The 13,945-nt window shown below is 38.7% G+C and overlaps 1 protein-coding gene across 3 annotated transcripts in view; it reads left to right on the top strand.

Annotated features, from left to right (window-relative positions):
- Positions 1-419: 419 nt before the first annotated feature.
- The window catches only part of SUZ12 (SUZ12 polycomb repressive complex 2 subunit), a 57,106-nt gene continuing 43,580 nt past the window's right edge, over positions 420-13,945 (top strand). Inside the window, exons 1-5 of one of the 3 annotated variants that reach the window (XM_062216268.1) lie at positions 420-579; positions 843-929; positions 3,170-3,216; positions 3,304-3,368; positions 7,443-7,511. In XM_062216268.1, the coding sequence (XP_062072252.1) occupies positions 881-929; positions 3,170-3,216; positions 3,304-3,368; positions 7,443-7,511 (230 nt within the window). In that variant the 5' untranslated portion in view covers positions 420-579; positions 843-880. Of the gene's footprint in view, positions 930-3,169; positions 3,217-3,303; positions 3,369-7,442; positions 7,512-13,945 lie in introns of all 3 variants that reach the window. The other 2 variants (XM_062216265.1, XM_062216266.1) reach the window with 2 other exon arrangements.

The following is a 13,945-nucleotide window of genomic DNA, read 5'->3' as shown; positions in this document are numbered from 1 at the left end:
GAGAAGTTAGGGACTCGAAGATCCGTGACGGGTCTCAGTTAGTTTAACAGGCCCCTCGCCCCACTCCCGAGAGGCCCGCCTCTCTTCAGGGGTCCTGTGCCCCCCTGGGGGCGGCGACCGACGACGCTCAGAAGGCGAGAAACGGCTCCCTAAGCCGCTCGCTGGGTCCCTTTCTCCCCACAATGCACCGGGGCCAGCAGGAAGGCCGCTCCGACCCCTAATTTTCCCGCGAATTCAGTTCAAAGAGGCGGCCGGGCCCGCGATCGGCAGCGCGCACGGGCCAACCAAGCCGCACCTCCCCGAGAAGCGCCTCCGCGTGACTGACGGAGGAATCCGCGGGCCAACGAGCTGGGCTGCCGGGCGGCGCGCGCTCCCGCCGGCCAATCAGAGCGCCGGGCGGGGGAGGTGGGCGGAGCGAGGCCAGGGTAGGGTGAGCGGCCTCCGAAGCAGAGCGGGGCTCTGAGGAGACTTTTTTTTTTTTCCTCCCTCCTTCCCTCCTCTCCTCCTCCCTTCCCTTCCCCTCTCCTCCCCTCTCTCCTCCTTCCCCCCTCGGTCCGCCGGAGCCTGCTGGGGCGAGCGGTTGGTATTGCAGGCGCTGACTCTCCGGGGCCGCCCGGCGGGTAGCTGGCGGGGGGAGGAGGCAGGAACCGCGATGGCGCCTCAGAAGCACGGCGGTGGGGGAGGGGGCGGCTCGGGGCCCAGCGCGGGGTCCGGGGGAGGCGGCTTCGGGGGTTCGGCGGCGGTGGCGGCGGCGGCGGCGGCTTCGGGCGGCAAATCCGGCGGCGGGGGCTGTGGTGGCGGCGGCAGTTACTCGGCCTCCTCCTCCTCCTCGGCGGCGGCAGCGGCGGGGGCGGCGGTGTTACCGGTGAAGAAGCCGAAAATGGAGCACGTCCAGGCTGACCACGAGCTTTTCCTCCAGGCCTTTGAGAGTGAGTGTGTGCGCGGCTTGGGGGGCAGGCATGCCCAGCCGGGAGCTTTCGGGGCACGGGACACTCCGTGGGGCCTCCCCGCCTCACCGGGAGCCCACTTGGTTGGGGAGTGGAGGGAGCAGTTGTGGGGGGCTGTCCCCGCTCCTGAGGCTGCGGCTCCGGGGGCCTCGAAGTCTGGGGCTTTAGGGGGGAGGTGAGGGGCTTCGGGGTGGGTTCGTGGATCCCCGAGGGCTCACCCGGGAGGTGCGGCGCCGGAGCCCCTGGCTGGAGAGCAGGCGGCTTCCCGGCGAGGAGGTCCGAGCAGAAGGGAGGATGCCGAAGGATCCCAGGACTAGTTGGTGTTTTCTTTCTCTCGTACTCTTGGAAGTGCGGGCGGTTCGGTTGTGGGTTTTCAGGGGGGCAAGATTAAGCTCTCAGAGGGACGGGGGCCGTAGAAGCCACGGGATTGTCATCCGTCCGAAATGCCTTCGCACCGGCTGGTGCTGCCTGCTAACATGGCCCCTTCGGATGCTTTAAAAGCTTTCAAATCTACCCACCCATTTCATGGATACGTAAACTGAGACAGTAGGCAGACAGTTTCGTTTGCGGGAGATGACCCTGAAATTCTGTCTCAATTCCAGAACGTTTTCGTCCATCAATTTCTGGTTCTGAGGTCTGTTTGGAAAGCAAAACTATGATTTATTTGGAAAGGGGAGCAAGGTGTCTGGAAACAAACAATAGGACTTATGAAAAAATCATGACTATAAATTATCTTAACGGTTCTTCAATGAATGGTATATTCTGGTGGTTTTCTTTTTTGCTCTTGTGTGGCTGTTACAATTTGGGTGATCTTGGAGCTAAGTGGCCTGCAGAAACTTGAATAAACTCAGCTTTTCTACCCAGTGTCTTTATTTACAATTTTACCGTGGCATATGCCAAGGGCATGGTGTCAGCTGTGCTTGGAAAGACATATTACATTGTTTAATACCTTTCCTTCTCTCTCATTAGTGCTTCATGAAATTCTAATTGGAATTTAATATAAGGAATTTCCGTTTTTACTGAAACGAATATTTGAACTTGCCTCAGAGAGATCCATGTTATTTTGCTTAATAAACTTTCAAAAATCTGGAGAGGCTTTAATTGGCAGGAGGCTTGAGAACTGAAGGGCGGTGATGACAATACATGCACTTGTTTCTGCCCTTCCTGAAGTGCCTCTGCTCCTTTTACTTTAATTTGAAACTAAAATTAACTGAAGATAAAGTGAAAATTTTAAAAATTCTTTCTCAACGTCACAAGAAGACAAACCCTTCCCAAGAGTTTTAGCTGTTTGTTTTCTGATGAGTAGTTCAGCTCCACAACTCAGCTGTCATTAAGAGCTAGATCTGGTCAGGAAACAACTTGATTCTTCTCTAGTGCTGAACTTTGAGACTACTAATACAGTTCTTCATTGTTTATTTTGATACTGCTTTACTTAAAGAATCTTGATACTAACAGGTCATTAGTATAACTGGTACAATGGTATATGTATATATTTCCCAACTTTAACCTATTTAAAATAAATTTTAACTAATTTTTAATTTAGGCATTATACAATGTTTTTGAAGTCTGTCAAATGTGTGAAAAATATATATTGAGGTAATATTTACATGATGAGATAATTTTACATTGAGAAAAATACATAAACATTTAAACTAAGATATATTCATGGAAAATTTAACTGAAGTTTATGTCTTCGACTGGTTTCACTATTGACTGTCATCTGTATTAGGATGACTGGGAAACAGTTTTATTCTGTTTTGGCTGGCTGCTACACAAATTTTTAAAATAACCAATTAAAAAGTGAAATTTTCATCATGTTTGGCGTCAGTAGTTCTTTTGTTGACTCCAACTACCTCATTTTAGCTACTTTTTTTTGAAGGAGATGAGCTATAAATAAACAGCTAAATTAAGTGGATATAACTATTGCCATTCAGTTCTGTACAATAACAATAGGTACCTTAGAAAAGATTTAAGAAAAAGATTGTAGAGAACCTTAAGTTTAAAATAAAACGAATGAGTTTTCTGAATGTATCCCGTAGAGTGAATATCTTTTGATCTTACTGTGTATACTCATTTTTTTGGTGTAAATATTTGGTTCAAGATTTTTATAATGGGTGATTGGTTTATATGGTTAGTAATATGAGCTGGATTGACAGTTTTCTGACAAGTTAAGTAATAAGTAAGATTAATTAATGTGTTAATTTCTCTTTCTTGTTACCTAGAACCAACGCAGATCTATAGATTTCTTCGAACTCGGAATCTTATAGCAGTAAGTAGTCTATGAAATTTATGAATTGTATTTCTTTTAATGTCATCTGTATTTAATTTTAACATTTTAAAACTTTTTTTTTTATAGCCAATATTTTTGCACAGAACACTTACTTACATGTCTCATCGAAACTCTAGAACAAACATCAAAAGGTATGTTTTTTGAATCATTTCAAACTGGTCAAATGCTTAAGAGGTTTTGGTTTAAGTTGTTGTTTCTAATTAAAGATTAAATTGTAAAACTGGGTGAAAGAGTGGTTGAATAGGCCGTAAAGTGATTTTTCATACTATCATATTTGTAAGTCCCAGTTTATTTCTAGGTTTTTTTCCTAATAGAGATGATTTGGTAGTGAAGTAAATGAAGTGATTTTATTAGTTTGTTACTCTGTGCCACTAGTTATTTTCAAGTTTGGTAGAAGTCCAGAATTTAAATATTTGCTAAAGGGCTTAGGATAACTGCCTTTGATATATAAAATTTAACAATTAGTTTAATATTTCCTATATGTCTTAGCAATAAAGGATTAGCTTCTATAATGATAGATAGAAAGTCTGTCTAATGATAGAAAGACAGAAAGTCTCATTTTGTGTCTTCGGTGGTGGTCTTACTGAGGAGGAAATACTCTTGAAGATGATAGAATGAATGTTATTAAAAGACAAGAAGTCTTAATTATCTAGTCTTAAAGTGGAGAATCTGGAGGTGGGGTCCAGAGCTTAGTTTTGCTGTGTAACATTTAGCACTTAACCATTCGTAATTATAGAATGCAAGCTTCTTGTTCTACGTGAAAGATTATATGTATTGAACATATCAAATGCAGAAGTTTATGGAGAAAATTTCTTTTAAGCGTTTTGGTGTCATTGTCTTGACTAATAAAACCATTAAGCTATTTCAATAGACTCTGAAAATAAGCTTCTTGCAGGATGTTTCCTGGTTACTAAGTAGGCTTCATGTTTCTATAGCAAGATATTAGATTAATTTTGTAGATAAATCTAGGTGTATTTTGAAGGATTGAAATGTTAAAGCAATTTTGCTTTTGGCAGTCTTTCTGAATCTAGAGAGACAGCATTGTGTTTAATAGGTAAAAATTGCTAAGCATATAAAAAATGGGAAGAGGTGATGAATTAGGTAGCAGAATTGGTTTGTCAACTTTTTTGTGGAAACTCTGTTATTTCACCTATGTCAGAGTTTAGCAAACTTTTTCTGTGGAAGACTAGATAGTAAATATTTAGGCTTTGTGTCTAGGAGGCAACATCAAGGTTACTATGTAGGCATTTACTAAAACACAAAAGAAAAATGTCTAATTTTTTATTGGTGAAATTTAAAATACAGTAATACAAGATATAATATTATGTTATAATAAGATTACTAGCAAGAAATAGAGAATTCCTTTATTTTTGTGGTCTGGAGTGGGGAGTTTTAATTGAGGTTCAGAACTAGTGGTCTCTATCATTCAATCAGTTGCTGATTATTTGTAAAAACCATTCGTAGCTTCATGGGTTGTAACAGACAGTAGGTAAGATTTGGTTTGTGTTCCATGGTTTGCTGACCCTTGATTTCATTCTGTAAAACTAGGAGAATTTGATTTAACTTTTTTCTTTTGTTAACAATTCAACTGATGATCCATATTAAAAACCTTTATCTAGGATGCTGTTGGTTTTAATCTAAAAATAATTAAATTATGTAAACAAGTTTGGGGCTTCATAGATTAAAGTACACATTTAAAATCTTATTTCCTGTTGGGTTTTGTTGATTAGATTCTGTCTTGTGGGATATGTTGTCTGTCAGTGGTTGGAGAGAATTTTAAAAGCTTGGGTAATAGAAACTGATTTTCTTAATGATTACCCTTTAGATTTTTAAAAAATTGTGGGAAATTTTGAAGCAATTTATTAGCCAAGAAAATTTTAATCCCACTATTTCCATATAGAAATGTATAGGGTTCTCTTTAATCTGTGATTGCCGTGCCTCCAGAGTTTTTGGTGACTTTGGAAGGTAGCTGATTTAGCTGTGCTTATGTTCTTTCCTTAAATTGTTTTTCATGCTCCTTTTTTACTACAGCTGTAACAACAACATAATATCCATTGTTGGAATAAGCATGCTACATCCTTTGAAGTCATACTCTCAGTTGTATTATTAATTCTGTTGTATTGGTTAAACTCATCTTGTACTTCAGCTTTACACGTAGAAATACTCAAATTCTGTAGGCTAACACTATCCTAACAGTAGAAATACAGGTGAGAAGGACATCTTTTATTAAATCCTTTTTCCTACATTTCATATAAGCTATCTCTGAATCCTCCTGAGAAAATGTCCAGAAATTTCTTGAATTTTTTAAAATAGTCTTTTTTTAGTGACCTTTTGATAACTATTTCCTGTATTAAATATAAGCTGTAGTGGCATTACTTCTCTAGATATCAGAAATACTTGATGTTAGCAGAGGAGCTGCTTTTATATAGTTGCTTATGTTGCTTGTTTTTTCCTAAGGAAACCTGGTTGCTTGTATATCTTCCCTGTTTCAGATGATTGTTAAATTCAGTTTTCCTGTTCACTTCTCCTGTATACAACTTCATAATGTTGGAAGAGATTAATCTTGGCCCTTACAGTCTTAATTTTCTTCCTACAGACAGAATATCTTCTTAATCATTACATCAAGATAAACATACTGTTCTTAAAAAGTTTCTAGTAACTTTATAATCCTCCTTGATGGTGACTTTCAGTATTTATACTGACCAGGTCTTTTTAACTAGCCTAAAAGTCTTCTTTCTTCTCTCTATCTCTGGAAATTGAAATTGTATTGCCATCCTTCAGAAAGTACTTCTTGCTGTGCTCTGTTGGATGTTACTTTAATATTGAAGTTTTCAATTATTCTAAAGGTAAAGAGAGAAGCTTTGTTTTTAAAAGTTCTTTTGTTAATAGAGGCTACTCTTTTACTCACTGTAGATTAGGTTCTGTTCTTCCTTTCCATATTTTACTGTAATATATTTTCATTAATATATTTTTATTATATAAGTTGAGTACAATGCTAGTTTTTGAGGAATGAGTATACTAATAATTTCTAGTATCTGCATTCAAGCAATATAAGGTAATAAGTTAATGTGAAATATATTAAGCTTTTCAAGTCTAGAACATATCATAGATTGCCCTAAAAATTAAGATGAAGCTTGTTTTACAGTCTGTTCATTCTTTAATTATTTTGGGAGATCATATTTGATCTCTGTTTTTTAGAAAAATTACTTTTTTTCTTCCTAAACTTGTCAAGTTAAAAGCTAATATGGGGCAGGCATTTGGGCTAACAGTTAAAACTACTTGTTGGTACACCTGCATTCCATATTGGAGTGCCTGGGTTCAAGTTATGGCTCCTGTTCCTGATTTCAGCTTCCTGCTAATGCACACCGTGGGAAGCAGAAGTGATGGCTCAGGTGGTTGGGTGGGTTCCTGCCATCCATGTGAGAGATCCAGATTGAGTTCTCAACTACTGAACATTTAGGGAGTGAACCAGAAGATGGGCACTCACATGCTCTTAAAAGAAAATAAGTTCTAATATATAATTTTATTTTGATTTGATAGATATATCCCCTAACTTCAAAAAATTTTCATGATTCTTTAAAACCACTCTTTAGTATAATTTAAGTTTTGCTAGTAGTAATCTTTGAGGCTGCCTTATAAAGTTTAGATACATTTTTATAGAATATCCATTTTTATGTGATGGTGGTAGTACACATTTGTTGTGTTGCTTAACAGTGATATGAGAGTGTTTCAGAATATGCATAACTTGCATTTGTTTGGCTCAGTTAAACAGATGCTTGAATATCTACCAAGAATAAGGCACTGTACCAAGCACTATATGGCTTTCCTTGAGGAAGAGCAATTACTGCCCTTCAGGAACTTACAATCTAGTAAGAGAATAAAATATTTTCAGAAGTTTTACGTGTGGAAGACTAGATGTCACAGTAAATGTAAATGAAATGCCATGAATAGGAGAAATCACTCTGGCTTGGGGATTATTACAAAAGGTTTCATGAAAAAGTTAGTATTAGAGGTGGAACTTTGAAAGCTTGTCTGCTACATTATAATACCATACTATCTCATTGTTACGGCTAACCATCCAGAGTTATCTTACAAAAATAATCAAAATCAGATTCCCATATTGCCTATTTATAGTGATGATGAAGTATAATTTGTTTGTTTTTCTCAGTTGAGAAGTGATTATTTTGTTTATCTGTTTCTTCCAGGAAAACATTTAAAGTTGATGATATGTTATCAAAAGTAGAGAAAATGAAAGGAGAGCAAGAATCTCATAGGTAAGAAAACCTGTCAGTTTGCATTAACTGATTTACAGGAAAGAGGAAAAATTACAGTGATCATTCCCCTAGTGATCACCTCAATATCATAAGGAGTTAGAAGGAACCTTAGAGGTCAGCTGGCCCAAATTCATAATTAAGTCAGTTATTAACTTCTGCAGCATTCTTGTCAGAGAATAACTTAAGCCTTGGCTTGAATACCTTCAGTGTTGAAGAACTCAGTGTTTTGTAAGGCCGTTGTGTTCTTTATCGTTTACCTCTGTTACCAATTTCTTATATTTTGAATCAAAGCTTATAACTTCTGCCATTGATCTTAATCTTACTACTACTCTAAGGAGGGAATGAGACTCACATTTGTGGTATACTCCTGTTTGCTAGGTGCTATGGCAGGTGCTTCACAGCATCACATCTCTTCTGAGTAATTATATTCAGATGTTAGAGAGGCTGTTTTTTTCCTTTCTTTTCCTTTCCCTCATTTAAATCCCTCAGGCAAAATAGTCATACTTTATATTTGAAATATGTTTTTCAAACAGTAGCTCCAAAAATATGTTTTTCACATGGCAGTTTTGGAAACTTGACCCTTTGGACAGAGTCTACTTACTGTAAATTTTTGAATATATAGCCAGACTAACCCATAAATATTCTGACTAGTGTAATGATTGCTTACTCTAGATAGTATGCTTCCATTTGTTATTTGATATGTGGACTAAAGAAAATTGGATATTCTAGAAAGAAATGGGAATTTTAGTGATGTTTATTCATTCATGATTACTTTTAGGGAGAATTCAGAAGTAAAAACAGTGAATTTTTTTTAAAAACCTGGAGTTGGAAAAATTGCCAATGTATTTTTCCCCTTGACATTTTAATTCATATCTTATAGGATATATACTTAATAATGGTCCATTTTTTATCTCATTGTTTTAATGACTGATAAAAGACTTCATTTTTATAGTCATTTGTATTTTGTCTTTTGAATTGGGTGATTTTGTTACTTGAATTGTAAAGTCACTTTTTTTTATTTTGTATATTGCACTCTTACAGGTTTGGAGTATAATTTATATTTCCATGTCTAGGCAATCCTGACTTGTAAGTAAGGTCCAGTAGTCAATTCTAGAAGCAAAGATCCTAAATCTTTCCCTAGTCTATCACTGCCTAAGGAGGAGTACTCTCTAAGAAAGAATGAATATTCTTGAGTTGCATGCACACTCTATTTTCTGTTTGAATTTCTACTCCAAGTGCTTGTCAGTGGTCACCTACCCTGGACAAGGATCCTCAGGGCCTTTTTTACTGAAAATATAGGCTATAGACAAAGTCTGTTTTGACCTTCTTGCTTCTTCTGACCACTTTAGTAGTTTTCTAAGATTTCAAGATTTAAGTGAAAAGGAAGAATGAACCAACAAAAAGAACATTTGACCCTTTTTGTCATCTTTACTATCAAGTTTCTACATTCCTCACAGCTGAACCCTACTACTGTCTCATTGTGACATTGGGTTTGATAAATATTACAGAAACTTCCCTAAGAGTGTGCTGTGAGGAAGATACATTATACTGGTCAGTTCTTTGAACAGTCCTTCCTCTGATAACTTGTTCCTTTTGACACAGTAGGTTCAGATGAAGCAGCTCAACAGAAGCAAGGTTATATAAAGTTGCTGCTTGTAATTTTGAAAGATGTTTTCAATCTTTAGGGTCCAACTGGGTCCATTGATTTGGTCATTTTAAGTCTCCTCTGACAAGATTTTTATGAATATCTCAGTGTTGCACCAGAGTCACTAAAGTGAATTGAGAAACTACTTAATTTCAAGTTTACCCCCGAGACTGCATAGTGTAAGATTTCCTCTGTATATTGTCTTAAATTAAGCATAATCTTATTTTTTCTGCTAAAGTTATTACATAGGGGTGTGAGAAGTACCCTAGCCACCAGTATATAATGGCAGCACTGTAAAACTTTGCTTGTAAAAACTGTCAAATTCTTTATTGGCCCATAATGTTAATTGGTAGAAGTTAAAATCTTAAATTGTGTAACTTATACAAAAGTTTCTGTCTTCTGTCTACATTCACCATACCATCTTGGACATAGGGATCTCATTCATGAAGTTTGATTGGATCCTGGGTAGAATCAACAGCTGTAGTTTGAGAGTCTTCCACTGGAATTCAAATTCTTTCAGGGCTTTCAAAGTTGCAGTATCTTCCACTCCCAAACCTAATGTGTTTCATCCCTGAAGCCCATAGGCATATCAAGATATATAAAGCTATCACATACTAAAGCCCAAAAGTTAGTATAATCAATCTGAACAAATTATGACATTTACAGTGGCTTACAAACTAAACCAAAATGTTAGCATTGTCTGTGCAGAAGAAATTGGTATTCTGGAGTCTTTTATAATTTATATCTACAGTTGTTATAGAAGTCACTTGTAAAAACTTACTACCGAAAGGAGCTAATAGAAAAAAAATTATGGGACATTTCATGGTTTTTACATTAAGTACAGTCAGTTCATGACAACACATCAGAATTGTCATTTATGATCTTAAAAATCAATGTTAAAGACTGTAATCCAAGCAGATTGTTTCTTTTCTGGAAGAGTGACTTCTGAAAACTTCAGAGTGATATGCAAGTTTCAGAAACTTATTGTAGTCACTTCTCTATTCCCCAGGTTTTTCCTTTTGTTTATCCATGAATTGGTTTGTTTGTTTTTGGTGTGATTATGTGTATTTAAAACATCTTTATTTTCTTTTTATAATGTCTGATATGATACCTTCTCTAGCTCTTGTTTCTGGTTCTCCAGCTTATACTTTATTACAGATTTTGACCAAGCACTATAGCTTCCTCGAATAAATCTCTTGCCTTTCTGTAGTTGTCCATCCTCTCAGGATTCCAGAGTTTTTCTTATGCCATCAATCCTACCACTTTGGAATTCTGTAGTTGTAACTCTTGGCTTCTAAGTGCATCTCCATGGACAAACATATCATGAAAATATTTCCAAATTTGAATTGCTTCCCAAAGTGTTTCCCAGGGCCAAATGAGAATCAAAATGTATCTTCTTTCTTCCCTTATCTTCCATTCCTGGCCCACTGTTAATAGCTGAAGAAATCCTGTGAACTGAAAGCTAGAAATTGTATTAGGGATATTTTCAAACATGTTTTTAGTAAGATAATAAGGTGAAGTATATTTTAATTTTTATTTTTGTTGAAATCTAAACTTTAGTAATTAACTATTAGAAATTAGTAATTAAACACCCCCTTTTGTAGCATTTGTGTGTGTGTGTGTGTAATAACAAGATTTGGACCTATATTTTTGGGGAAGATTCCCAATTCCTTTTTTCTTCTCTCTTTTTTTTTTTTTTAAGATTTATTTATTTATTTGAAGGGCAGAATTATAGAGAGGCAGGGAGAGAGACGCCTGCCATCTGCTGCTTCACTCCCCAAATGGCCGCAACGGCTGGAGCTGGGCAGATTCAAAGCCAGGAGTAAGGAGCTTCTTCTGGGTCTCCCACGCAGATGCAGGGGCCTAAGGACCTGGGCCAGGAAGATTCCTGTTTCTTTAATGTAACTTGTCCTGGGCACTGCATTAAGCCCTAGAGGATATAGAGCTGAACAAAGCAGAAGACAACCCTGCCTTTATGGAGCTTAGTGTTTGAGGTGAAAGGCATAATCATATAAAAAATATCAGTAGTGCTAGGTAGGGCCATGAGACTCCAATATATTAATAGCTTTCTGCCTCTGCCTCTCTGTAACTCTGACTTTCAAATAAATAAATAGATCTTAAAAATAAATTCCTTTAAAAAATGCTAGGAAAGAAAAATACAAGGTAACTCTGAGTGTATAAAGCAACAGAACCAGCTCTTAAGTAAAGGTGCTGAATATGAGAATGGTGTTGGTTAGGGAAGAGTTCTCTGAAAAAAATAAGCTGGTATTTGAAAGGTGAACATAGGGGGCTGGTATCGGGAACAGTGTCATGGCACAGAGGTTAAGCAGCTTTCAGTGACATTGGCATCCTGAAACCAGTGTCCCGTCTGAGCACTGGTTCAAGTCCCAGCCACTCCACTTCCAATTTAGCTCCCTGCTAATGTGCCTGGGAAAGCAGCAGAAGATGGCTGAAGTGCTTGGGCACCTGCCACCCATGTGGGAAACCCAGATGGCTCCTGGCTTCAGCTGAGGCCCAGCCAGTGCAGCCATTTGGGGAGTGAACTAGCAGATATAAGATCTCCCTATCCCTCCCCACCAATCCCTGTCCCCTTCTGTGACTCTGCCTTTCAAATAAATAAATAAATCTTTAAAAAAAAAAGAAGTAAAATGGGGAGGAAAGAACAGTATAGGTGGTTCTGGATAAAGCATTTGAAGCCACAGTAGCTGAGTAGAGAGAGAGCAGGTGGAGTGGCATGAGAAGATCCTGGAACAGGTGGCCATGGTCAAATAATACAGGTTCAAGTAATGCATGGCCAAATAATAACCTGTAGTCTATTTAGGGATGTAGTCTTTATCTCAGGGAAGCCCTCAAATTATTTTAAGTAGAACTGTTGCATTAGTGGGTTTCCCTACTCTTCTATTTTATAGATATGGCTGTGTTTTTAAGTTTTAAACTGATTAAGTTGGTTGTATATCTTCCCCATTATTAGTAAAATTAATTTCTTCCCTTAATTTTTTTTTTGTTGTTTTAAGATCCTGTCCTGAGTAAGTTCTGAAGTTTGCAAATTGACATCTTTTTGCTTTTGTGTTTTAGTTCCCTCGTCAGAACCTGACTCATAAATTTCTTTCTCTCTTTCTCTCTCTCTCTTTTTTTTTTTTTTTTTAAAGGGATTTATTTAAATGGCAGAGTGTGGGGTGGGGAGAGAAAGAGATGTTTCATCTGCTGGTTCACTCTTCAAGTGCTTCCAGCAGCTGGGACTGGACCTGACTGAAAACAGTAACCAGGAACTCCACCATCTGGAGTCTCCCACATGGGTTGAAGCAACCCAAGTACTTGGGCTGTCATCCATTGCTTTCCTAGGTGCTTTAGCAAAAGCAGAATCAGCAGATTAGCCAAGACTTGAACTGGCATTCCAATATGGGATGTTGACTCTGCAGGCAGCAGCTTAAACTGCTGTGTGTCACAGTACCAGCCCCGTAAATTTTTATTTGCCTACTCCTGAAAGTACCTCATCACTTGTCACTGAGCATATCTTATTTTTATTTATTTATTTGAAAGGGAGAGGCAGAGAAGGAGAGAGATATCTTCTATCTGCTGGTTCACTCCCCAGGTGACTGCAACTGCTGGGGCTGGGCCAGGCCGAAGCCAGGAGCCAGGAGCTTCTTCCAGATCTCCTCCTGTGTGGGTGGAAGGGGCCCAAGGACTTGGACCATCTTTACTGCTTTCCCAGGCTTAATAACAGGGAGCTGGATAGGAAGTGGAGTAGCCAGGACTTGAACCAGTGCTCGTGTGGGATGCTGGCACTGCAGGCAGCAGATTAACCTCTACGCCAGAGCACCAGCCCTTATATTTGGTTATTAAAATCTGAGTAATAAAGAGCAGAGCTTTAAAATGTTCCTTATAATCTTGGGTTTTTAATAATTCCTTTCTTTTCTCTAAAGTACTTCTGGAAGGTGACATAGTACATGAAAAGACACGTGCTATCCCTCATTCAACTATCTTCTTATCACAAGAGTGTTACCTGTGTGTCTAATGCCAGTGATGGGATGCCAGTGCTGCAGGTGGTGGCTTAACCCACTATGCCACAATGCCAGCCCCCATTTAATTTCTTATTAGTATGTTGCCTGCTTCCTGTTATCTTACCCTGTTCATCTGAACTAGGTCCTTGCAGCCTAAAACCATATAGGCTTGCCCAGCTTTACATGTTTCTTTTCCTTCTCTTGGTCTGAGCCAGCTTAACCATTAAGATGTGGACATAGTAACCACAAGAGAGGGGAAGGGAAAGAAAACTTTGCCCTGGTTGGTTTTTCTTGGAAGCCACCACCTATAGAATGGATCATCATTACACTTTATTCTAGGTACATATCAGAGTGTTTAGTTTGAGGTGGGGAGGAGAAATAATGCATAGCAAGTTTATATTATATTCCTAGTGATTTTTTAAAATTGATTAATTGAAATCTGGAGCTATTTTTTGTAACAAGAAATGTTAAAGATTTTTAAAAAAGAAAGTGTTGGGGTTGGCATTGTGGCACAGTGTGTTAAGCCTTTGACATCCCAAATGAGACCAGTTTAAGTTACAACTGCTCTGCTTCCAATCCAGCTCCCTGCTAATATGGGAAAGCAGTGGATATGTCCCAAGTACTTGGGCCCCTGCCATGTATGTAGGAGACCTGGATGGATTTCCAGACTCCTTCCTTCAGCCTGGACCAACCCCGGCTATTGTGGCTATTTGGGGAGTGATCCAGAGGATGGAAGATCTCTCAATCTCTTCCTTCCTCCATCCCTCCCTCTTTGTCTCACTCTCTTC

The sequence above is a fragment of the Lepus europaeus genome, chromosome 18, assembly GCF_033115175.1.
Source record: "Lepus europaeus isolate LE1 chromosome 18, mLepTim1.pri, whole genome shotgun sequence".
NCBI classification, from domain to species: Eukaryota; Metazoa; Chordata; class Mammalia; order Lagomorpha; family Leporidae; genus Lepus; species Lepus europaeus.
Note: the sequence above shows the minus strand (reverse complement) of the source record. Positions and strands in the feature narration are given on the sequence as shown.